General features: G+C 38.7%; 2 protein-coding genes across 10 annotated transcripts in view; one reads left to right on the forward strand and one right to left on the reverse strand.

The window, feature by feature from the left end:
* Positions 1 to 1,972: 1,972 nt before the first annotated feature.
* Positions 1,973 to 8,652, reverse strand: LOC129458562 (uncharacterized). 8 transcript variants are annotated; one of them, XR_010114825.1, is made up of 4 exons: positions 8,261 to 8,509; positions 7,384 to 7,557; positions 7,187 to 7,264; positions 2,619 to 2,763 (listed from the first exon to the last, which is right to left on the reverse strand). XR_010114825.1 is itself a non-coding variant. In XM_055234503.2 (4 exons), exons 1-4 carry the CDS (start codon positions 8,650 to 8,652, stop codon positions 2,750 to 2,752), a joined length of 516 nt encoding a protein of 171 aa, XP_055090478.1. In that variant the 3' UTR covers positions 2,619 to 2,749. The 8 variants fall into 8 exon arrangements, 3 of the variants coding, with proteins under 3 accessions (XP_055090479.1, XP_055090478.1, XP_055090476.1); XR_008649656.2 differs by lacking the exon at positions 8,261 to 8,509 and adding an exon at positions 6,390 to 6,421 and having other exon boundaries at positions 7,384 to 8,189; XR_010114826.1 differs by lacking the exon at positions 8,261 to 8,509 and adding an exon at positions 7,917 to 8,188.
* Positions 8,456 to 25,536, forward strand: part of TSNAX (translin associated factor X) — a 39,390-nt gene continuing 22,309 nt past the window's right edge. Inside the window, exons 1-4 of one of the 2 annotated variants that reach the window (XM_055234499.2) lie at positions 8,456 to 8,666; positions 9,099 to 9,203; positions 17,082 to 17,196; positions 22,362 to 22,492. In XM_055234499.2, coding sequence (XP_055090474.1) covers positions 8,651 to 8,666; positions 9,099 to 9,203; positions 17,082 to 17,196; positions 22,362 to 22,492 — 367 coding nt within the window. In that variant the 5' untranslated portion in view covers positions 8,456 to 8,650. The remainder of the gene's footprint in view (positions 8,667 to 9,098; positions 9,204 to 17,081; positions 17,197 to 22,361; positions 22,493 to 25,536) is intronic. The other variant, XR_008649654.2, reaches the window with a different exon arrangement.

Consider the following 25,536-nt stretch of genomic DNA (forward strand, 5'->3'; position numbering starts at 1 on the left):
GAGGAGGGGAGGGGTATGTGGTTTTCCAGAGATTCAGCCATATTATAAAGTTACAGTAATTAGGCCAATGTGCTATTAGTAGAAGGGTAAGCAAACAGACCACTGGAACAGAACAGGAAACCTAGAGACAGACCCATGTATAAACGGGATATATAACCACTGTGTTGTTACAAATCAGTGGAGAAATGATAAAATATTCAATATGTGGTCCTGGGACAATCATTTACCAGTATATAACACCAATTCCAAGTTGGTTAATTATCTAAGTGGAAAAAGAAAAGATTTAAAACTTTTATAAGAAAATACAGGGTAATACTTTTATAATTTTGATATGACAGTTGATTAAACAAGGCATAAAATATACAAGTTGAAAAGACTGATACATTTGATTAAAGATTTTAGAACTTCTTTTCAACCAAAGTTACTATAACAAAATTAAAAGGCAAGCTACAGATAGGGATAATATATTTGCATATCATTTGTTTATTCACTTGTTCATTCAACAAATATGGGTTTTTTTTTCTTTTTCTTTTTCTTTCTTTTTTTTTTTTTTTTTTGAGCCAGAGTCTCACTCTGTTGCCCAGGCTGGAGTGGAGTGGCACAATCTTGGCTCACTGCAACCTCCACCTCCCAGATTCAAGTGACTCTCCTGCCACAGCCTCCCAAGTAGCTGGGATTACAGGCACATGCCACCACGACCAACTAATTTTTGTATTTTTAGTAAAGATGTGGTTTCACCATGTTGGCCAGGCTGGCCTCGAACTCCTAACCTAAGGTGATCCACCCGCCTTGGCCTCCCAAAGTGCTGGGATTACAGATGTGAACCACCGCACCTGACCTCATTCAACAAATGTGTACTGAGTGTGCAGTATGTGCAGATGCTATCCTAGGCAGTGGGGATATCGCAAAGAATAAAACAGATGAATCCCTATTTACGTGGAGTTTACTTTCTGGTGGAAAAGACAATAGATAAAATAGTAAAATATATTGTATATATGATTTTAAAAAAACATGGAAGGGAGATAGGAAGTGCCAGGAAGGACATGGGTTGCCATTTTAGATAGGATGGCTAGGAAGGTGTGCTAGTTTTCTATTGCTGCCAGAACTAAATTATCACAAACTCAGTTGGCTTAAAGTAACACAAATTTATTATCTTACAGTTTTGGAGGTCAGCAGTCAGAAAACGGACTTACTGGGTTAAAATCAGTGTCCATAAACCTGGGTTTCTTCCTGAGGTTCTAGGGGAGAATTTGTGTCCTGACATTTCCTAGCTTTTAGAGGCTTCTTGCATTCCTTGGATTGTACTCCCCTCCACCTCCACCCCAGCCAGCAATCTCATCACTTGGATCTGTTTTCATTATGACATCTCCTTCTCTCTGTTGCCTCCCCCTTTCACTTATAAGGGCCCTTGTGATTACATTGGGCCATCCTGGATAATCCAGGATAATCTCCACCTTAAGATCCTTAAATATAAGCACATTTGCAAAGTCACTTTTGCCATTAAGATAACACATTCACAGGTTCTGGGGATAAGGATGTGGACATCTTTGGGGGCCATTATTTGGGGTACTACAGAAGGCCTCAATGAGAAGGTGACATTTCATGAAGGAAGGACATTTCATGACATTTCTTCATGAAGGAAGAAGGGAGCAAGAAATCTGTGGGAAGAACAATCCAAGCAGACAGAGTAGATAGTGCGAAGGCCTTGAGGCAGAACCATGCCTAGCCTGTTTCAGAACAGAAAAGAGGACAAAGCAAAGTTAGCAAATAGTAGATAAGAAAAAGGTAATGGAGTGGTGGTGAGGGCCACATTACGTAGGACCTTGTAACGACTGTGACCTTTACTCTGAGGGAGATGAGAGTCCTTGTAGAGTTTACTTAGTGCAGTGACATTATCTGATGTATGTTTTAATGGAATCACTCTGCCTATGTGGAAAAATAGCTGAAAGTTTATCAAACTTGAAAGTGGGAGACCAGCGTATTAATTATGTATTGTTGCATAACAAGCTATTCCAAAACTGAAGAACTTTAAAACAACAATTATTTTTCATGATTCTTTGGGTTGACTGGCTGGATCCTTTGCTCCATGGTGGGGATTGCTGGGTTCATCATGCAGATGCACTCAGGAGTGAGTTTGGCTGTGACTGGGATGTCAAGATGGCTTCACTCATGTGTCCGGTGCCTCAGGTGGGTTGTCTGGAAGGAACAGGGGCTGTTTAGGCTTCACTTGCAAATGGGTAATCAGACTTCTCACGTGGTGGCTCAAAGTTCCAAGAGAGCTAAAGTAGAAAGTGTCACGTCTCCTTAAGGGGTAGGCCTGGAACTGGCTCAGCATCATTTCTTCAAATTCTATTGGTCAAAGCAAGTCAAAAGGCCTGCTCAGTTTCAGGGAGGAAATGGACTGCATCTCAATGAAGAGGACTGACATCCGTATATAGTTAGGAGGCTATTGCTCTATTTCAAGTGACAGATGATAATAACTTGAGTTAAGGTACTAACAGAATTTGGGGAGACTGGTTGTAATATGAATATGTTTTGAAGGTAGATCCAAAAGGATTTTGGTAATAAAAAGTATCTTAGTCTGCTCAGGCTGCCATAACAAAATACCATAGACTGGGTAGCTTAAACAGTAAAAGTTTATTTTCTCAACAGCTCAAGACTGGAAGTTGAAGATCAGGGTACCAGCATGGTTGTGTTTTGGTGAGGACTCTCTTCCTGGCTTGTAGATAACCACCTTCTTGCTCCGTCTTCAAATAGCATTTCCTTGGTGTATGGAAAGAGAAAGAGATCTTTTCTTATGAGGCCACCAATCCTAATTGATCAAAACCTTTCCCTGGTGCACGGACAGAGAAAGAGATGTAGCCTTTCCTTGGTGCATGGACAGAGAAAGAGATGTTTTCTTGTAAGGCCACCAATCCAATCCTAATGGATCAAAACACCACTCTTATGACCTCATTTAACCTTACTTATCTCCTAAAAGCCCTATCTCCAAATATAGTCACACACTAAGAATTAGGCTTCAACATGAATTTGGGGGGAAGGGTGGTCACAATTCAATCCATAGCAAATAGGATATGGAATGGGAAAGAGAGGAGTCAAAGATGACTCTAGTGTTTAGTCTGATCTGCTGGAAGAATAGAAATTAACTAAAATAGGGAACACTGCTGAAGAAATAGGTATTGGAAGATGGCTATGTTCAGTTTTAGACGCATGTTATACACTCAAGAGAATATAGTAAATAGGTAATTTGATATGAGTTTGGACTGGATTTATGAGTTATCTGAACTGAATATATAAAGTGGGGGAATTGTTAGATTATAGATGGCATTTAAAACCATAAGAATGGGATCAACAAGGGAGTAAGTGTAATAGAAGAGAGGAGGGCTTCTGCAGCAATTCAGTGTTTGTGAAGGTAAGGAGAAACTATAAAGGACTGGGAAGAAGTGGCTACAGAGGTACTATAGAAGGAGAGTCAAGAGAATGTGGTTTCTAGACACAGGGAATGACAACTTTTAAATGCTGCTTCAGGGTCAAGTGAGATGAGGAGTAAGAATTGACAATCAGATTTTGCAATGCGGAAGTCATTGCAAAATCTCTAGATTTTGACAAGAGCAGTTTCTGAGAAATGATGGGGTGAAAGCCTGATTAGAGATAGATCAAGAAGAATGGGAGAAGTAGAGATAGTAAATGTTTGCATCCTGTATGGCACCAGTCACATTGTCAGGCATAAACCAGGCACAGAAATATTTGTTGAAATATTATCAAACCTATAAAGTACTTTACATCTTTTTTATTATGGAGTATTAAAAATAAACTTAAGCCGACCAGGCACGGTAGCTCACACTTGTAATCTCAGCATTTTGGGAGGCCGAGGTGGGCGGATCACAAGGTCAGGAGTTCGAGACCAGCCTGGCCAACATGGTGAAACCCCGTCTCTACTAAAACTACAAAAAAAAAAAAAAAAATTAGCTGGGCATGGTGACACACACCTGCAATCCCAGCTACTCGGGAGGCTGAGGCAGAAGAATCGCTTGAACCTGGGAGGCAGAGGTTGCAGTGAGCCAAGATCGTACCATTGCACTCCAGCCTGGGTGACAGAGTGAGACTCCATCTCAAAAAAAAATAAATAAATAAAAATAAAAATAAACTTAAGCCATGTGGTTTAATGCTTTTTCCTAATAACATTGAATTATCTATATATTTACATGTATACAGTAAATTTACATATATATACACAATATATTTACAAGACTTTAAAGGAATGTTTCCCAACACTTTTAAAAATTTGTTTTAATAGCTTCATTGAAGTATAATTCACATGTAAGTCATCATTTAAACTGACTGATTCAACAATTTTTAGTATATTCACAAATAGGTGAAACCATCACCCTAGTCAATTTTAGAACATTTCCGTCTCCTCACAAAGAAACCCCACATCCTTTAGCTATCACCCCTCCATCTCACTGTTCCATGGCCCCTAGCCCTAGGCAACCATGAATCTACTTTCTATCTATAGATTTGCCTATTTTGGACATTTTGTATATATGGAATCATATAATAAGTGGTCTTTTGTGACTGACTCCTTTCACTCCTCTTGTTTTCAAGTTTCATCCATGTTGCAGCGTGAATAGTACTTCATTCCTTTTTATTGCCAAATGATATATCATTTTGTTTATCCATTTATCTACTGATAGACATTTGGGTTATTTCTACTTTTTGGTTATTGTGAGTAGTGCTGCTATGAACATTTGTGTTCAAGGTATATAGTTAACAGTGGAATTGCTGGGTCATATGGTAATTCTATGTCCAGCTCTTTGAGGAACTGCCAAATTGTCTTCTATAGTGGCTGGACCATTTTACATTCCTACCAGCAATTGATCAGGGTTCCAGTTTCTTCATATCTTCACCAATTATTATTTTCTGTCTTCTTTTTAAATATAATCATCCTAGTGGATTTGAAGTGATATCTCATTGTGGTTTTGCCCATTACTCTTTACTTCTTCAATATGAGCTTCCCTTTCTTGTGTTATAAAACTGGAACATCATTTTCTCCTACTACATCCTAGCATTGCTTGAAAAATAAATCTTTGAATTTATTCACAATAATGTGTACACTTCACAATACCACTCTGGATCCCACAGATATCTTTTAAATATTATGGTTATCTTTTAAAAAACAGAAACTCCAGGCCGGGCGTGGTGGCTCACGCTTGTAATCCCAGCACTTTGGGAGGCCAAGGCGGGCGGATCACGAGGTCAGGAGATGACCACGATGAAACCCCGTCTCTACTAAAAATACAAAAAAATTAGCCGGTCGTGGTGGCGGGCGCCTGTAGTCCCAGCTACTCGGGAGGCTGAGGCAGGAGAATGGCGTGAACCCGGGAGGCGGAGCTTGCAGTGAGCCGAGATTGCGCCACTGCACTCCAGCCTGGGCGACAGAGCGAGACTCCGTCTCAAAAACAAAAAAACAAAAAAACAGAAACTCTAGATTATTACAATTCCCCACGATCTCTTCTACCCCAGGATTTAGTTATTTATGTAATAACTAAATAAGGGAAATGCTGAAATAGATAATCTCTTAATTATCTTCTCTTTACTGGATTATATGATTTTCTTTCACTATCCAAAACCAGTTTTGTTTGTGTTTTTTTTTTTTTTTTTTTTGAGGTGAAGTCTTGTTCTGTGGCCCAGGCTGGAGGTCAGTGGTGCTATCTTGGCTTACTGCAAACTCCCACCCTGGGTTCAAGAGATTCTTCGGCCTTAGCCTCTGGGGATTACAGGTGCGTGCCACCACGCCCAGATAATTTTTGTATTTTTTAGTAGAGACTGTTTCACCATGTTGGCCAGGCTGGTCTCGAACTCAAATGAACTGCACGCCTTGGCCTCCCAAACCAGTTTTGATATGCGATTTTTCTCTTAATCTAATGGTGACCAATGAGAGGATTTATGAACTGAATAGCCACCATGCAATTGAAAGGTTTAGTGCTTCATTGAGAGCCAAATATAGGCAATTAGAATGCAACAGGGGGCCAGGCACAGTGGCTCACTGTAATCCCAGCACTTTGGGAGGCCTAGGCAGGTGGATCACTTGAGCCCAGGTGTTTGAGACCAGCCTGGGCAACATGGCGAAACCCTGTCTCCACAAAATAGAGAGAGAGAAAAAAAATTAGCCGTGCATAGTAGCATGTGCTTGTAGTCCCAACAACCTGGGAGGCTGAGGTGGGAGGATCACTTGAGCCCGAGGAGGTCAAGGCTGTAGTGAGTGAGCCGTGGACTGCAGCCTGGGTGACAGAGTGAAACCGTGTCAAAAAAAAAAAATAAATAAATAAAAAGCAACAATAACAAGTAAAAACAAACATCAGAGGTAAAATCTTACTAAAAATCTTTACCTTCCTCTCCCTGACTTGAGGTGGTTGTCTTCCTTTAAAAAACAAAAAAAAAACTGTTTTGCCAAGTACCAAAACTATGTGTTTGCATCTGAAGCAATAAAACAAGGAGACAGGGTAGGGATGCAGGTTGTTACAGACGTTGAAATCTATTTCCTGACAAAGGAGTAGCTACAAGTTGGGACACCTGGGGAAGCCTGGGGTAAATGCATATGCAAATAAGTGCTGGGAAAGTGCTCCTGGGATTCACCTCCCTTAAATACTTTCAGAAGTCATTATAGGTTATGAAACTTAGTGTTCTAATCATTACATTTATGGGAAAGAGTGGAAAGCAGTTCAGGTAACACAGCTGTAGTTGAACAGGCTAGGGGAGTAGTGGCTGGAGAAAGAAGAGAAATATAGTTGATCCAGGTTTTGGAAAGTTGAGATCTTGGGATGTGCTACTCCAGGAGAGTTAGGAAAAATACCCTTTTCCTCGACTATGGTACAGTACAGTAAGTATCGACTCTGAAAATGTTCGTAAGTACTGGCTTCCTTGGATCTAGAGGGAGTCACATTAAAGTGGCTAGATTTGTATCAGAGCTGTCTTATTCTTTTTGGCATGGTCAAGTCATTTCTAATCAGAGTAGGGAGAATACTGGTAGATCAGACGTCACTCAAACTCATGAGAATTATCTGTTTAACAACCACAAAGCAAGTAGCCCAACAAGCAAGGTCCCCAGGAGCCTACTTTATCCTTAAGGAATCTGCTTAGTCAATTCACGTATTCACAGGGCTGCAGAGGTATGAGTGGTGGTTACCTTCGTTCCAGAGCAGAACATGCCTTGTAGTTACTGCCATATTCTAGCCAAGTTATTCCATTTACTGTTCCTTTGTTCCTAAATTAACAAGGAGAAAAGACTGTGTGTACAACACATGACTACAATATAGAGGTTATTTAGAGAAAGCTTAAAATGTACTTGTGTTTTCTGTACTAGGCCTAGGGCACCCCACTTACCAAGCCTTGGCCTTAGATTCTCTCTAGACGGTGCTGAATTGCCACCTAGTTACCCATCCTGACGCCAGGAACGTGATTCTTCAACAAACATTGACCGAAGCTTACATGGGGCCGGATCACAGCTCTGAGAAGCACTGGGGCTAGGAGGGGCACAAAGTCTAGATACGGCAGCACCTGCTCATAATGAAAGGCCCACAGTTTAGTGGAACACACCTGCTATTACCCACTTTTCTGTCATTTTGTTTGGGAGAGCCCTGGTGGGAGAGGAGTATGATATTTAATTGAGCAGTTATATGTGAAAGAGCGTCTTCACGAGACTTAACTCCTTTCATCCTCAAATAACCCTACAAGGCGGGTACTATTCTATCCCTATGTTACAGATAAAGAAACTGAGGCAGAGAAGTTGCTTGCTTCATCAAGGTCACACAACCACTCCTTGGAGGCAAATTGAACACAGGCTGTCCGGCTCCTGAGAGCCAGTGGAAAGGAGGGAGTCGGTGGGAGACGGGCAGGGGGAAAAGGTGGAAGCAGACCCGAAGGGCAGGCTTGATCTTCATAAGAGAAAACAGTACTAACACCATCCACTGATTGACTCGCATATTTCCATTACTTAAAGCTCCTGGCGTCACTGTCAGGAATGGAAAGTTAAAAAACTCCCAGCTCTGTAAGGTTCTGCCTGGATCCTGAAAAAAACCTTCCCACATGCCCCGAGGAACTCGAGGGCTCGCTTCTTTCTCACACCCCTGGCCCGGGGAACCGGAGGTCCCGCTCCCGCGGACGAACTACAACCCCCACAACGCACCGCGCGCGAAGCTGGGCTCCCGCTGAGGGAAGGGTAAGGTGTCCCGAAGGTGCCTTCAGAAAAAAAATTACGTACGCTTTTCGTTGCTTTCCCACGATCACACAGATCTCAGCTCCAGGAGGAGGCACCGTCTTTTTAGTAACAGTGCATGCTGTGAGGCGTGTAGAGTCGCTTCTGTCTTCAGGCACAGCAGAGGGCGGCCGCAATAGTACGCTCGCGCGACGGCGGGGGTGGTGGTCCCTGGACCACGCGGTGGGCGGAGCCAGCTGCGGCGGCCTCCCCTCCCCTCCGGACGCAGGCCGGAAGTACGTGCGGGAAGACTTCCGGCCACTGCGTTGTAGTCGGCCCGGCTGCAAAGCGTTTTTCTGCGGGCTGTTTTCCCAGGTTCCCTCGGCCTGTACCTCGCACACTCCTCTTGCTCCAGGTCCTTCGGTCTCCGCTTGTCTCACCGTAGGCTGTGACGACATGAGCAACAAAGAAGGTGGCGTCCTTAACAACACGGGGCGTTATTTATCCAGAGGGGGTGGTTCTCCAGTCTTTCTATGCAATTTTCCCCTTTTCACCCTTGAAGGATGCCTTGGTCCCTTGCAGACTCGGGGGCGGCAGCTCTGGTTCTCTCCCCGGCCACGTCGGCCGTGTTTACACCTCCCTTTTTCTTAAATCTTTGAGGTGTGATTTTATCCTAGTTCAGTAATTGCTGTAATGACAGATCATAGCACCAGTTGGTGGAAACTTGGATGATTTGCTTGGAAAGGCCTGGGCAGCGTCTCTGTCAGTCTGCGGAGAAAGCCTCTAAGGCGAGGGCCCTGTGGGTATCTGGTTTTAAAGCAAGGAGGAGGTTTGCCTATATTCTGTTTTGCAAACTTTTCGTGATGGAAGATCCCTCTCTAACTTTTTTTCTTCTCTATATAAGGATCAGGAGGGTTCAGGAAAAGGAAGCATGACAATTTCCCACATAACCAAAGAAGAGAAGGGAAGGATGTTAATTCATCTTCACCCGTGATGTTGGCCTTTAAATGTAAGTTCTCTGCAATGTAAGTTGATGAAGGGGAGAGAACAAAATTATTTAGCCATGGTTATGCGCAAGAAAACAGTCCCTAAGAATTTAGATGTGAAACTTTAGCTAGAGGTTTTGTGATGTCGCTAGATCTACCCTAAAAGTCTGGATTACAAAGGCCTTCACTTTTATGTCCCATTAAGAGAAATATTAGTAATCAGGTAAACATGACTTAAACACAAGAAACAGTAAACATTAGCTAATTAATATTAGACATGTCACATACTCAGTAATTGTGTACTTGATAATATTTACTCATCTGTTATATGCTAAAATATATTTTCATTTAGTGTGTATTTGTTTCCTCTACTAGACTTGAAGACAGGGACGGTATCTTTAACTGTAACACTGCACAGAATGGGAGCTTGTATCTATTAGTGAATCTCGTATATCTATATACACATATTTTCACAGTCCCCTTTTCTCAGCATATTAACTTGGACAAGTTATTCTTCATTTCAAAACAAGCACAAAATAAAATCCTCTTCCTTTTGTCCCTGTCTATCGACTATCCTGTATCTTACATTTCTGTGATTAAGGAATCTGGGAAGGGCTTAACTGGTTGATTCCTATTTGCAATCACCTGAAACCTTGATTGGGGCTGAAGGATCCACAGCTGTTGATAGTTTAGGCCTTTTGCCTGCAACCAGCTCTCTGTTCCTGTCCACATGAACTTCTTGTGCTGCTTGGATGCCCTTTGGTGTGGCATCTGGCCTCCAGAGAGAGAGAGAGAGTGCAAGAGAGCAAGGAGGAAACCACAATCTCTTTATGTCCTAATCTCAGACATCAGACACTGTCATTTTTGTCATATTGTGTTTGTTAGAAGGGAGGCAGTTTTAAAAACTGTCTCACATTGAAGGGGAGGGAAATTATGTCCCACCCTTTGGAGGGAGGAGTCTCAGGTATTTGTGGATATATTTTAAAACCACCACAGTATCTACTGTAATTGTCAGAAGTTTAAGACAGCTGGCCGTAATTGAATAAAGAGCGTACTGATACAGAAGGTGGAGTTGCGGCTGGGTGTGGTGGCTCACGCCCATAATCCCAGCACTTTGGTAGGCCGAGGCGGGTGGATGACGAGGTCATGAGTTTGAGACCAGCCTGGCCAACATGGTGAAACCCTGACTCTAATAAAGTACACGGTGAAACCCCGTCTCTACTAAAAATAGAAAAAATTGGCCGGGCGTCTGTAGTCCCTGCTCCTTGGGAGGCTAAGGCAGGAGAATGGCGTGAACCCAGGAGGCGGAGCTTGCAGTGAGCCGAGATCGCGCCACTGCACTCCAGCCTGGGCAACAGAGCAAGGCTCCGTCTCAACAACAAAAAAAAAAAAAAAAAAAAAAAAAAAAGTACGAAAAATTAGCTGGGCGTAGTGGCAGGTGCCTGTAATCCCAGCTACTCCGGAGGCTGAGGCAGGAGAATCGCTTGAACCCGGAACGCGGAGGTTGCAGTGAGCTGAGATCGCGCCGTTGCACTCCAGCCCCGGCGACAGAATGAGACTCCATCTCAAAAAAAAGAAAAGGTGAAGTTGCTTCTAAGGTGGTGTCCTCATTACCTGTCTGCTGAACTACAGTTTTTTGGGTGTTTTTGTTTTTGTTTTTTGAGACAGAGTCTCTGTCGCACAGTCTGAGATAATAATTAGGCACGATCTTGGCTCACTGCAAAACCTCTGCCTCCTGGGCTCAAGCCATTTTCCTACCTCAGCCTCCTGAGTAGCTGGGACTACAGGCGTGTGTCACCATGCCTAATTTTTTTAAGTTTTTTTGTGGAGACAAGGTTTCGCCATGTTGCTGGAGGCTGGTCTTGAACTCCGAGCTCAAGCAGTCCGCCCCTCTTCGGCCTCTCAAAGTGCTGGGATTACAGATGTGAGCCACTGCGCCTGGCCTGAACTACAATTTTCTTTAACACCTAGCTCAAGTAGCTTCTTTCCTGTGAATGCGTTCTGATTTTTCTCTCAAGTTGACTTGGTGACCAACATGAAATATTTATTATCTGCTATGTTCTCGCATGTATTAGTAGTGAACAAGAAATGTGCTTTCTGCTTTCCTAAGTTTTTTACATGTATTTGTTATAGCATGATTACATTTTATTTGTTTACATCTCTGTCCCTCATACAGGACTGAGCTCCTTGAGGATAGGAACTGTACCTTATCTAACTTTGTGTTCATAGTATCTGACTTACAGTGGTCATTAATATGGCCATAATAAATAATGAATACATATTGATTATCTTAACCCTGGCCTAATTATTATCTCAGTAATAAAAGACTAGATGTATTTAGGTCCTTGTCAGCTACTAATTTAGTTAATAATTTAAGTTCTCGTTTTTTCAGTTCGTGCAGTATACATGATTGGGTGTTTCCTATAGGCCAGGCAGCTTGTGGGGCTGTGGAATGAAAAGACTTCGGAAATAAAGGCATTATTAAGAGAGTTAAGTGGTTTAAGGGTATTTCAATGTATAGAGCTTGATAAATTCAGAAAGTTTATACTTGAAATTTGCTAAGTAAGTAGATCTTAAATGTTTTTACCACAATTAGCTGAGCATGACGGCATGCGCCTGTAGTATGCTTATAGTCCTAGCTACTCCGGAGGGGCTGGGGCAGGAGGACTGCTTGAACTCAGAAGTTTGAGGCTGCAGTGAGCTGTGATTGGGCCACTGCACTCCAGCCTGGGCAACAGAGACCCTGACTCAAAAAGGAAAAAAAAAAAGCTAACTGAGGTGATGGATACGTTAATTAGCTTGATAGTGGTAATCATTTCACAGCGTATATCAAAGTGTCACCTTATATACCATACACACACACACAGGTTTTTGTTTTTTGTTTTTTTTTTGGGAGACAGCGCCTCACCCTGGCCCAGGCTGAAGTGCAGTGGCGTGATCTTCGTTCACTGCAAGCGTAGCCTCTTGGGCTCAAGTGATCCTCCCACCTCAACCTCCAAGTAGCTGGGACTACAGGCATGTGCCACCACACGTGGCTAGTTTTTAGATTTTTTTGTAGAGGCAGGGTCTCACTGTGTTGCCCCTGCTGGTCTCGAACTCCTGGGCTCAGGTGATCTGTCCCCCTTAGCCTCCCAAAGTGCTGGGATTACGGGCGTAATCAACCATGCCTGGCCTTATAATTTTTAATTGTCAGTTATACCCCAGTAAAGGTGGAAAAGCAGGAAGACAACAGGGAAAAAAATTTTAATAAACTTGAAAAAAAAAAGGTCCAAGTTTCTTTTTTTGGAGATGTTTATATTATTAATATATGTGGTTAAAGTAATTTTTAAAACTTTATGTAACTTTTTGTTATGTAAAAGTAATTTTTGTTACGTGTCATTTTGTGATAATCTCTTGTTTACTAAGTTCATTTTTTACAACTTGTACAGTATTCCCATTGTAAGACTAAGTGATAAAACCCAGTTAAGGCGTACCTATATTTAAAGAAGAAAATATTTTAGTTAGTGGAGCCTTTTTGATTTCCATGTAATTTAGAAATAAACAAGATGATTTTATTCTCTTCATTTTTATAAACTGAATAATAGTTGCTTTCTTACATATAGAGACAGTACTTTTAGGTACAGACTGTTTTTGCTTTCTAGCCATTTGTATTCCAAGAAAATTAAAATCATTTCCCTTTTTTTTCCTTTCATAAGATTTAGCAAGTGTTTTGAAAAAGTTTAACATAAAAGCTTACGGGTCTGTCAGAGGAGATTTTAAAAGGGATTACATGGGAAGTCTTTTTTTTTTTTTTTTGAGATGGACTCTCACTCTGTCACCCAGGCTGGCGTGCAGTGGTGCAGTCTCAGCTCACTGCAACCTCCGCCTCCCAGGTTCAAGTGATTCTCCTGCCTCAGCCTCCCAGGTAGCTGGGACTACAGGCCTGTGCCACCATGCCCGGCTAATTTTTGTATTTTTAGTAGACAAGAGGTTTCGCTATATATTGGCTAGGCTGGTTTTGAACTCTTGACCTCAAGTGATCCACCCACCTCAGCCTCCCAGAGTGCTGGGATTCTAGGCGTGAGCCATCGTGCCCTGCCCAGAAAGTCTTTAATGAGAAGCACTAGCTTCCAGAGAAAATTTCATGAGATAGTATAGTCTGTTCAACTCAAACCCAGGATCTTTAATGTCCGAGCAACCACTTTGCTATCAAAGTTTGAGTTAATTGCATTAAAAGGAGTTATCAGATCAATATTCTACTGTTGTTGAATCATCTGAGTAAAGAAATACTGTCTCTTTTTAAATTTATTTTGAAGTAATCTCAAATTTATTTAAAAAATTGGAAGACTTATGCAGTTGGAAAAATAGTACAGAGAATTTCTGTATAGCCTTGACTTAGATTGACCAATTTTTAACATTTTGCCACTTTTGCTTTATTATTCTGTCTATATATGTAAATTTATATATCTAACCATGTATTCTGAACCATTTAAGAACAAGTTGCATTCATCATACCCCTTTACTTGTTAATACTTCAGAATATATTTTCTAGGAAGAAGACTATTCTGTTGTATAACTATAGTATTGTTAACTAATTTCAGGAGATTTAACACTGGCACAATACTTTAATCTACAGTGCATATTTTGACAATTGTCTCAAAAGGGTTCCTTCCAGCTTTTTTTCTCTCTAGTTCAGTAATCTAGAACAGGATCACATATTACATTGTAATGTCTCTTTTTAGTTTTCTGTGATCTGGAACAGTTTCTCAGTCTTTGTCTTTCTTGACAATGATGTTGATTGAAGAATATAGGTCTTATTTAAGAGAATATTCCTCAACTTAGATTTGATTAATATTTTCTCATGGTTAGATTCAGGTTATGCATCCCTGGCTGGAATACTACATAAATGATGATTTGTTGATTTGTTCTTTTTGGGGGTATTGCAAGGGACCAAGTAATGTAAGGCTTCATAAAGAGTTTAGAGTTTGTTAAATGTAATGCAGAGTCATTAGAGAGTCTTAAAGACTAAAGTATATTTTAGAAATGTCACTCTGGCAGCTATAGAAAGGCAAGGTGGGCAGACGCAGACCAGACAAGAGACTATTTTGTAGTTCCGGTACAGTAAGGTATTTGTAAGGTAACTTAGAGATAATAAAGTCATAAGGTAACTTAGATTTGGATGACAGTAATGAAGCTGATAAGACAGATTCAACAGTGCTTTATAAAGTTAACTTATATTACTATTATGAGTAATTTTTATTTTATTCCAGCTGCATTAACATACATTTGAAAAAGTAATAGCTAAGCAGCAAAATAATAAGACGTTATTCCATGTTAGGGGCAGTGCTTATTGGGCACATGGATTTGCAGTTCCTTTTCAACAATTTCTTAGTTCCCAGGAGATTGCATACCCTTAGTACGTTTATCTCAAACTACAACAGATGCTCTTATCCAGTATGTTATACCGCTTATGACTTCAACAAGCAGTTCAATCAGGAAATGTTTTGTGAACACCTGCTGCTAGACATGGATCTATGCTCTGATACAGTGGTGAAACAAGTACATTTACAAATAACAATATAATTTTAGCTAGCGAAGGATAAATGTAAATCAGTGAAGCATGGTAAGGAATGGAGAGTAAGGGAGGAGGGAGGTACGTGATTCTTAAGCAGTCCTTGAGCAGAATGATATCTGAATGATGAAAGTGGAATGTGAGATGATGAGAGGCAGTAGCAAAAATAGAGGCATCGAGAAAGGTGCAAGCTTAGAGAAACAGGACTAGCAAGAAGACATAGTCTGCCTGGCTCATGAGCTAAGGGCAGGACATGAGGCAGTTTAATGTGTTAGAGGCATGAATTTACTGTGAAAAGATTCTAGATTCTGCGGGTTATTTTTCCCATAGGGAATGTAATCTTTATGTAGACTCCCAGTTGTTGTACTGTTTTATTAAATGTTAGGTATATACAATGTTCTGTAAGTATAGCTTTGTGTTCTGGAAAAGGTAAACAGTTTTCCTTCAGTTAAATTTATTTAATACCTTTTGCTCTAAGTATATTCACAAAACTTTAGATGTAGTCTTTTAAACAATAATAAAAAGTAATTATTTTGTTAATTGTTAAGAATTTTAGTAAGGAAAAAATTTTGAGGCTGAAACATCTGATAGTGGTATAATGAAAGTTTTTGGTTCTTTTAAAAAACTTAAAACAGTGTTTTTGTTTGGCAGTCTCAAGTTAGGCTTTCTGTAAAAAGTTTACCAAGGTAAAATTCTTTGAGTCTCAATATTCGAGACTAAAACAAATTAAGCAGAATAGATGAAACTTAAGTTAGCATAAAAGGTAAGCAGATTGGCAATTATATGTAAGAGATATAAATAAAAGTATTCCATTGAGCATTAAGTGCTGATAGAATGCAGGTAAGGAGGAAACAGTAACTATAAGGAATCAAAGTGCTGACATTTAAGGAGACAAATGTGTGAAAATTTTCCTGAAGGCAAGACATGTTAGAATTCTGAAAATGCTTTGTTCTGTAAGGAAAAAGGATGTATGAAAGTGGGGAGGAACTCTTTTCTTAATGTAATATTATGTTATGGGAGATTTGTGTCCATGACAGTTTGACAGGTTGAAGATTAATTTCTATATGGAAGTGTTGAGTCTTCGAAGATAGTATATAAGAATTGGACACCACAGCCTGCATTCAGCCTTTCATCGATCTCAGGAACTCTTCTTCATTTTCTCCTACTTTCAGTTCTCTTCCTAGATTTCTACATCCTAACTCAATTTTCAGCTGACTTTTTTCCAGCCTAATTAAATTTTGATGTTTCTTACCATTTTCAGATGAACTCTGCCACAGCTTTCTATTGATTGCAGAACTACTTTATGATCTAGTTCCCTAGTTGTAACAAAACTAACTCACGTAGTGATTGTCTATTTTCAGTCATTTTTCCTTTTTTCTCTTTACTAATCTGTCTGAAAATAATATTTCTCAAGTAGATTATGCTTATGTATGCAATATTACTACATGGTAAAACAGTAAATTTGAGATTATGTACTTTCTAAAATAAATGGGCTAACTAGATTTTTACTTAATGTTTAAATGTGATAATAATATGGTAGCTTTTTAAAAAATGAAGATATAATACACATACTGTGGCATTCACTTTTAAGAAATTTGTTTTATGTTCATTTTAATATACGTGTGCTACCTTACTACAATTGACAGATTTTTAGAAAATCTTCAAGGATTCAGGAATTTGTGATCTGCTGTGCGTTGTTGGCATTTACAGAAATTATTAGTAGATACTTAGTTTTAAAGGTTTAGAAATCTGGGAACGTTAAGTGGACCTCTTGAGGTACTTTAGCGCTGTTAGTGATGTATACCTAGGATATTTGACAATTAACACTAGAGTCAGTAAGTGCTAGAGATTGTTTATAATCACCTTTTTGTGTTTTGAGAATTAGTGTCGTTACCGTTGTGTTCTACTTCTGAATGAAGTCAGGTGACTACAGTCATTGTCTGTATTTACATTGTGACGTCTTTTTTTTTTTTCTTTTTTTGAGACAGAGTCTCACTCTGTCGCCAGGCTGGAGTGCAGTGACTTGATCTCGACTCACTGCAACCTCTGCATCCAGGGTTCAAGTGATTCTCCTGCCTCAGCCTCCCGAGTAGCTGGGACTACAGGCGTGTGCCACCATTCCCAGCTAATTGTTTTGTTTTTTTGTAGATACGGGGTTTCATCATCTAGGCCAGGATGGTCTTGATCTCTTGACCTTGTGATCCACCTACCATGGCCTTCCAAAGTGCTGGGATGGATTACAGGCATGAGCCACCGCACCCAGCCTATGTGACATACATCTTAAAAATATTGTTTGGTAGGCTTTGAGTATAGAATATACATGCTTATGATCATAATAATGTGTTTTTAGCATTTCAGCAGGAACTTGATGCAAGGCATGACAAATACGAGAGACTTGTGAAACTTAGTCGGGATATAACTGTTGAAAGTAAAAGGACAATTTTTCTCCTCCATAGGATTACAAGGTGAGTAAGCATCTTTAGAATTTATTACAGTTTGATACTAGCTATTAGAATATTCTGTGACTTTTGAGTGTGAGGATTAGAAGACAGCAGCAGCAGGTACAACTTAAGAGTTAATATTTTAATAAAAATAGGTCTCAGCTGGGTGTGCTGCCTCACGCCTGTAATCTCAGCACTTTGGGAGGCCAAGGCGGGCAGATCACTTGAGCTCAGAAGGTTGAGACCAGTCTGGGCAACATGGTGAAACCCTATCTCTACTAAAAATACAAAAATTAGGGGGGATTGGTGGTGCACACCTATCGTCCCAGCTACTCGGGAGGCTGAGGTGGGAGGCTTGCTTGAGCCTGGGGGCAGAGGCTGCAGTGTGCCGAGATCCCACCACCACACTCCATCCTGAGCGACTGAGCCAGACCCTGTCTCAAAAAAAAAAAAAAAGTCTGTAGGGGTTGGGTGGACTTAAAGAAAAATTCTTACTTTCAGAGCAGCTAGGGATTTTGTGTTATGTTAAGATTGTTCATTAAGATACAGCTATTGTCTGTGAAAATATATTAAATATTTTGATTGTTAGAGCGTGTTACATTAAACTTTATTTGGATGATTTGCATGAAACTTCTAATATTAGATAACTGTTAAAATCTGCATAACCTATTTTCTCATTCATATTTGAACTTGTTGCAATCTGGCTTTCTGCCTCACAATTATTGAAATGCCCTTGTAACCTTCATATTATTAAGTCTCTGTTTTCTTATTTTACATTTTTGTAGCATATGATACTGTTGACTACTTAATTCTTTTTTGAAAGTTCTTGTTTCAGTTTTGTGACTTTTGTTTAAATTTTTTTTCTCTAGGACTTTACTATTTTGTTTTTCTACTCAGGCTTTGTATATTTGATAGACTTCGTGATTGCAAGTAAAAGAAACTAACTTAAACTAGTCTAAGCAGAACGGGGAAATTAATTATAAAAAAAGCCACTATCAACTAGCAGATTTCTTATTTTATGCACTATTTTTTATTACAGTTGTGATCATATTGTTCATACAGTTTTGACTAGTAAACTGAGAAAATAGTAGACTTCAGAAAAATTAGAACTTCTCAAGATTCAGCACTATTTTATGAGCAGCTGAGGATCTCTATTTTCCATCTTTGCTTCTTTGTTTGCTTCATAATTCATTTGACCTGATTCCTTTGCCTTTCTGTTTCACTAGAGGTAGAATAGTATCTACCCTACAACTCCCCAGCTTATGTGTTTTAGTCCAGCTTCTGAAGACGGATTGTTGTTACAAATTCCAGATGTCTCCAGAAGGGTAGCTGTGATTGGCTTTATACTATATATCATAGAAAAAATGTAGGGAAGACCACATATAATTTATTAGCTTTTCATTATTGAAGATATTATTGCCCGGGCATGGTGGCTCACACCTGTATGGGCAACATGGCAAAACCCCATCTCTACAAAAAATACAAAAAACTAGCTGGAAATGGTGGTATGTACCTGTAGTCCCAGCTGCTCAGGAGACGGAGGCAAGAGGATTGATTGAGCCCAGGTGGTCAAGGCTGCAGGGAGCCATGATTGGGCCACTGTACCCCAGCCTGGGCGACAGAATGAGACCCTGTCTCAAAAAAAAAAAAAAAAAAAAAAAAAAAAGATACTGAAGTATTCCATTCAGTAACATGAAACTTTTAAGATAATTCTCACATTTTAATTTTTATTTCATTAAATGGAATCTAATTTGCCATACGTAGATTTATTGAAATATGGCACTGTTAACATTTTCTTTTTCTTACCTGACTGTGTAAAATTAGTTTTTGCTTGTTTTCTCATATCATTCTTAGATAGCTTGTACATAATAAGGCTTGTATTATCAAAAGAAGCAATACCGTTCTGATTACTTATGGACACTTTTTTTTAGTACCTTTTGCAATTCTAAAACAATTGCTATCAATATTCAGCAGTTATATAAATAAATAACAAAAGCAATAATATAAAGAAAAACATACAGATTGAGTATCCCAAATGCTTGGGACTATAAGTGTTTTGGATTTCGGATTTTGGAGTACTTGCAGATAATGTATGGGTTGAGCATCCCTAATCTGGAAATCTGAAATCTGAAGTGCTCTTGTGAGCATTTCCTTTGAGTGTCTTCTTGTTGCTAAGAAAGTTTTGGATTTTGGAGCATTTTGGATTTCAGATTTTCAGATTAGGAATGCTCAACCTGTAATAGGAATATGACAGGAGACCTTAATATTTTAGAAAAATCTGCGTTACTGTGTGAAGTCATCTTTTAAATATTTTTCCACCAAAAAAATGCTCATTATAGTAAACTTAGAAAATGGTAGTCTTTAGAAAAATTACAAATGACAGAAAAGTAAAGCTACTTAATGAGACAAATCAATCTGTAGTACCCAAAGATAGCCTCTATCAACTAGCAGATTTCTTATTTTATGCACTATTTTTTATCATAGTTGTGATCATACTGTTCATACAGTGTTGACTAGTAAACTGAAAAAATAATAGACTTAAGAAAAATAAGAAACTTCAGAAAAAATAGAAACTTTAGAAATATTGGAAACTTCAGGAAAGTAAAAATACTTCATGAAAGAGGCTGGATGCGGAGGCTCACACCTGTAATCCTAGCACTTTGGGAGGCCAAGGCAGGCAGATCACTTGAGGTCAGGAGTTTGAGACCAGCCTGGCCAACATGGCAAAACCCCATCTCTACTGAAAATATAAAAATTAGCCGCGCTTGGTGGCATCCCAGCTACTCGAGAGGCTGAGGCAGGAGAATTGGTTGAACTCAGGAGGCAGAGGTTGCTTGAACTCAGAATTATGCCACTGCACTCCAGCCTGGGTGACAGAATAGGACTCTGTCTCAAAAAAAAAAAAAAAAAAAACTTTATGAAAGAAATGAGCCAGTAACAGTACACCTGAAAAACTGTTAGTGAGAAGACCTCATGTATTTTAACTACAAAATTATTTTAATAGATATAGATAACTCTTCTTCAGTGAGGTTCAGTAGTTTGTGTCTTTCAAGGAATTTGCCATTTCCTCTAAGTTTTGAAATCTGTTGGTGCTATTTTCATTTTGATTTCACCTTTGACCCAAGAGTAATTTAAGTATGTTATTTTGTGTGCCAATATTTTGGGAGTTTTCCAGACAACTTTCTGATACTGATTTCTAATTTAATTTCATGTGGTCAGAGAACATACTTTCTATAATTTGAATCCTTTTAAATTTATGGAGCCTTAATTTTGGCCCAGGATATGGTCTATCTGGTAAATGTTGTGTGTGCACTTGAAGAGTGTGTATTCTGCTATTGTTAGGTGTAATTAAGTCAGATTGGTTGATAGTGTTGTTCGCGTCACTTATTTCCTTATGATTTTCTGTATACTCGCTCTGTCAGTTATTGAGAGAGAGAAAGAGGGTGACCTCTCTTGACGATAATTGTAGATTTGACTTTCTCCTTGAAGTCCTATCAGTTTTTTCTTCAAGTATCTTGAAGCTCTTTTATTTGGTACATTAATATTTAGGATTGTTACGCATTTAATGAATTGACCCTTTATCATTATGATGGTATCCCTGGATATAGGCTTTGCCCAAAGTTTGATATTAATATAGCTACTCCTGTTTTCTTTTGATTGTTATCAGACCGTATATCTTTTCATCCTTTTATTTTTAATCTATTCATGTTTATATTTAACATGGATTTCTTGTCTCTCTTGCTTTTAAAAAATCCATTCTGAAAATCTGCTTGTTAGTGCAGGTGTTTAGACTGTTTACATTTAATGTAGTTATTGATATGGTTATAATTAAATCTACCATCTATTCTCTCCTTCCTGCCTTATTTTGGATAATTTTTTATGATCCCATTTTATCTTATTTGTAGGCTTATTAGCTATGCCTTTTTTGTTTTGTTTTTGTAGTGATTGTTTTATGGTTCATAATATATATCTTATTGTCAACTGTTCTCACTTTGTACAATACTGTGTTTACTAAAATTTGTGCATATAAGAATCTTTTCACTTTGCATGATTTTTTGGTAACAGTTACTTTGGCATTGAAGGTCACAGTGTTGATGTGCCCAAGTTTCAGTTAACACAGTACCATGCAAAGTAAGGACTATTTACTTATCACTTCACATATGGTATAAAAATCTTATACTTCCTTTTCCATTTCCCCTCTACTAGCTTGGCCTTTTGTGCTACTGTTGTGATTCATATTATTTCTACTTTTGTTGTTTCCACAATATGTTATGATTTTTACTTTAAACAGTATGATTTAAAAATAAGAAAAATATTTATTTATCCACATTTACCAGTTTTTGTAAATGTTCATTCCTTTGTGTATAGATTCAGATTTTTATCTGGTATCATTCTTTTTGCCTAAAGAACTTCCTTTAATATTTTTGTAGTGTCAGTCTGCTGATGATGAATCAATTCTTTCTGGCTCTGTGAACTAAGGGGATTGTTCTGCCTGCTCACTTTGGGCAATTCTTTTTCCAGCCTTAGGTAGTTTCCTCGCATGCCTGCACTGATCAGTACTCAACTGAAGACTTGAGGAGGTTGCTTCTATAAATCTCTGAAGCTTTCTGTTTATACAGCTTTCTCCTCATTGTTACTCTGCTCTGCAAATTTTAGCTGACTTGATCCCCCAAAGCTCCCAACTCCTTTTCTACTCAGGCTGAGTCCCAGGCTCCACCTAAGTTTCCTGTGTCTGTACTGTCACTTGGAAGCTTTCCAGGCAATAAGATGGGGCAGTCAGAGGGTATATGTTGTTCTCCTCCCTTTCCCCAGGGATCACTGCTCCATGCTGCCTGTAGTCCAGTGTCTGTAACCATTGTTTTCTGTATTTATTTTTTCTTTTTAGTTGTTTAAGGTGGGAGGATAAATCCAGTCCATGTTACTCTGCCCTTACTGAAAGCAGACCTCTATCCATCTATCATATTTTTATGAACAAAATTTTTCTTAGTTATAGTAAACATATAATTTTTGTATACTTTTTTCACTTAACTGTGTTAATAGCATTTTCATGTTCTCCATACTATGAATAGTTTTGAGTTAGAAGTATATGAATGCATACAATATTTAGCCCTATGTTGATAATTAGGTTATTTTAGTTTTTCACTATTAAAGCATCTGATGTTCTAAAAGTTCCCAATATCTGATCATAGTGCTTCTGATATGGAAGATATATTGACTGAATCAGAAATTAAATTGGATGGTGTCAGACAAAAGATATTCCAGGTAGCCCAAGAGCTATCGGGGGAAGATATGCATCAGTTCCATCGAGCCATTACTACAGGTAAGTCTAGGTTTGTTTCGGGGTAATATATATTTTAAATAGTGTGCTACATGATTAACATGTGAGTTGCATGAATTTTAAGTGACACCTGATGAAATAATAAAACTGGCTTTTAAAGAGCTGCAACTTTGTAGTAATATAGAAGTAATCCAAAAGCAAGTTGGCTTTATTTTTTTTTTTAACAGTGTAGTGATGGTCATTGATTGATTTTAATAAAGTATTTGAGAACACAGATTTAATAGGATCAACTTTATTCTTGAGTATGTAGGATGTGTTCAGACAGGGCACATCTCAGTGGTGGCTCACGCCTGTAATCCCAGCACTTTGGAAGGCCAAGGCGGGTGGATCACCAGGTCAGGAGTTCGAGACCAGCCTGGCCAAGATGATGAAACCCCGACTCAACTAAAAAATACAAAACTTAGCCAGGTGCGGTGGCAGGTGCCTGTAATCCCAGCTACTCCGGAGGCTGAGGCAGGAGAATCACTTGAACCCAGGAGGTGAAGGTTGCAGTGAGCCAAGATCGCACCACTGCACTCCAGCCTGGGTGTCAGCGCAAGACTCCGTCTCAAAAAAAAAAAAAAAAAAAAAAAAAAAAAAAAAATTTGAGGGAATACTGGATCTTGATGGTTATCATTATTTTCAAATAAATTGAATAAATATATAAAGTACTTGGTTCTTTCCTCTTCTTTCTTTTTCTAATGTGGGTTCATTGATAGGACAGATGCTAGATAATTCAGATACAGGTTCAGTATCCCTTATCTAAAATGCTTGGGAACAGAAGTGTTTCAGATTTTGAGTGTTGAAATATTCACAGTTTACTGCTTGAGCATCTCTAATCCAGAAACCTGAAATGCTCCAATGAGCATTTCTTTTGAGCATGACCTTTGAGCATCATGTCAGCACTCAAAATGTTTTGAATTTTGGGCCATTTCGGATTTAGGATTTTTAGATTAGGAATGCTCAATATCAGTACCTTAAGATTTGCAGGAAGACTGGGAAATGAGTTTATGTGGTATCTGCTTAATACGAATACCCAGTTTTAGCCTAAACGTTTATAATTTCAGCACTTGTTTTTTCAGAAATGTTGATATGTCTTCTAATATGGGTAAGAGAAAGTACCAGCATACATTAGTTAAAACTGAGGGTGCATTGTTGGAAACTGAAGTGTGAAACACTTCTGTGAGGAGTTATTATAACATATTACCACATGAAATACAGTCTGCCATCATAATTTATTAATATCGGGTTTATTTGATTTTTTAATAATAGCACACACAGTAAAGATGACTTCATGAATTTAGTTTGTTGTAAAGTGGCACAACCTGTAAAGTGACAGATTTGGCTGGAGTGGGAGAGAGGATCAGAAGTACTGGTGGGAAGAAGGGTGAAGTAAAAGGTAAATCAAGCTTGGCAGAAAACATGAGAATATCTTTATAATAGTAGCTGTGACCATACTACAGATAGATTCATAGCAGGAAAATATTTCAGACAGAGTAGTCCTGCTATACCTAAGTTAGGTATGCATGTGTAATCTTGAGGGCTACTGGGTGGTAGTGTTGGTGGTGGTGGGGGACCGTTAGGTCTCTTAGTTTCTGGAAAGTGCTTGAACTGAAGCAGCAGTACAGTCTAAATGCCTGTATTAAACAGAAATCCAATTCTACAGCTTTTCCTAAGTATCCTATTAACCTGAATGACTCAAGGCAAGAGTTTGAATAACTTCCATAATCTTTATCGTTCTATCACATCATCATGTAGTATGCCTATCTTGCAAAAATTCATGACAGTTAAAGTAATAAAAGCTGATCACAGTAGTTCTCACTTTGGACTTCAGTCTGCTTAAAACTTGTATTTTAATAAAAATTCACATATTTTCCCCACAATGTTGGTGCCTCGTGTGAAAACATTTTTCATGTTTAAACTTCTCAATTCCTTATTAGTGCATGATTAGGCTCTACTAATTGTGACAACATCAAGTTCCCCAAATATCTGTGGGACATATGGGACATTTCAGATTTGCTGTATTTGGCCCAGTAGTTCTATTTTGTATGTCCTCGTGCATCAGTGAAGTATAAAGATAAAGAGTTTAAATAAGGGCCAAGACCATATAGATAAATAAGGGCCAAGACCGTATAGCAACCTAGAAAGCTATACATTGTCTTGTAGAACAGAGAAATGGAGAGAAAAAGGTGAAAGGGAAATATTCAGTAGAATATTTCCTAATTCAGGAAGGAAGTGCTGTACTCTTGGAAAGATAGGACATTAATAAAACGGGAATGATCGATCTTCAGATTTTCCTACTTCACTGTATCACTGAGGATTATTATAAGCACAGTGGTCTCTTTTAGGCCTTCGTTTATGCTTCGTAAGTTTCCTTTGAAGATAACTTACTCATGGATTAAAATAGTGAAGGATTTTCTATATCTTTTCTGTAAAAAGTCTTTAAAATGAAGTTCTTTGAATTGAAGCAATAAAGATGTTTTTTCTTAAAGTTAAGGAATAAAGCAGTCAAGTAAAGAGGTGTCTAGGACTGAAAATTTTGCTGACATATTTTATTTGATAAAATAAGGTTATTTATAATTGGATTAGCATTAACAATATGATGCTTATGAATAGCTTGCTGCTTGTAATTGTTAAATGCTTGTTTTGGTATTACTCCAAATAGTTGTTCTTTTGACTTGAAGATAAAACAATTCTGGCAATGAACTAAAGGAGTTCTGTGCTTTTCCTCATTAAGAATAGTGCTAATGGCACGCAGAGCATTTCCCTAAGGGATACTTGTGTGAGCTCAAACATTGAGTATCCTAATAATTGAACAACAACAAAACGTCAGGTCTGTTTTCTACACATTTCTTATCAGAGTAGATTACAGATTGTCCCAAGGGATGGTTAAACAAATGAACAAATAATTAGCTATTTGAAATAAGTCACTTAAAAAAAAAATTGTGTCCTGTCATTTTTTTTTCCCTCTTGTTGAAGAATTAACAGTTTGGGGGAAATGTCCTCCATTTCAAAGAAAAAGTACATGTTTTTTTCTTAAGTTTAGT

The sequence above is a fragment of the Symphalangus syndactylus genome, chromosome 19 (assembly GCF_028878055.3).
Source record: "Symphalangus syndactylus isolate Jambi chromosome 19, NHGRI_mSymSyn1-v2.1_pri, whole genome shotgun sequence".
Lineage (NCBI taxonomy): Eukaryota > Metazoa > Chordata > Mammalia > Primates > Hylobatidae > Symphalangus > Symphalangus syndactylus.

Coding starts and splice junctions, on each gene's coding strand:
- LOC129458562 (XM_055234501.2), bottom strand. CDS start 8,652: ATGTCGTCACAGCCTACGGTGAGACAAGCGGAGACCGAAGGACCTGGA. Junction 7,265..8,260: donor GTGGGAAAGCAACGAAAAGC/GTACGTAATTTT, acceptor TTGTTAATTTAG/GAACAAAGGAACAGTAAATG. Junction 2,764..7,186: donor TGTTCTGCTCTGGAACGAAG/GTAACCACCACT, acceptor CCATACACCAAG/GAAATGCTATTTGAAGACGG.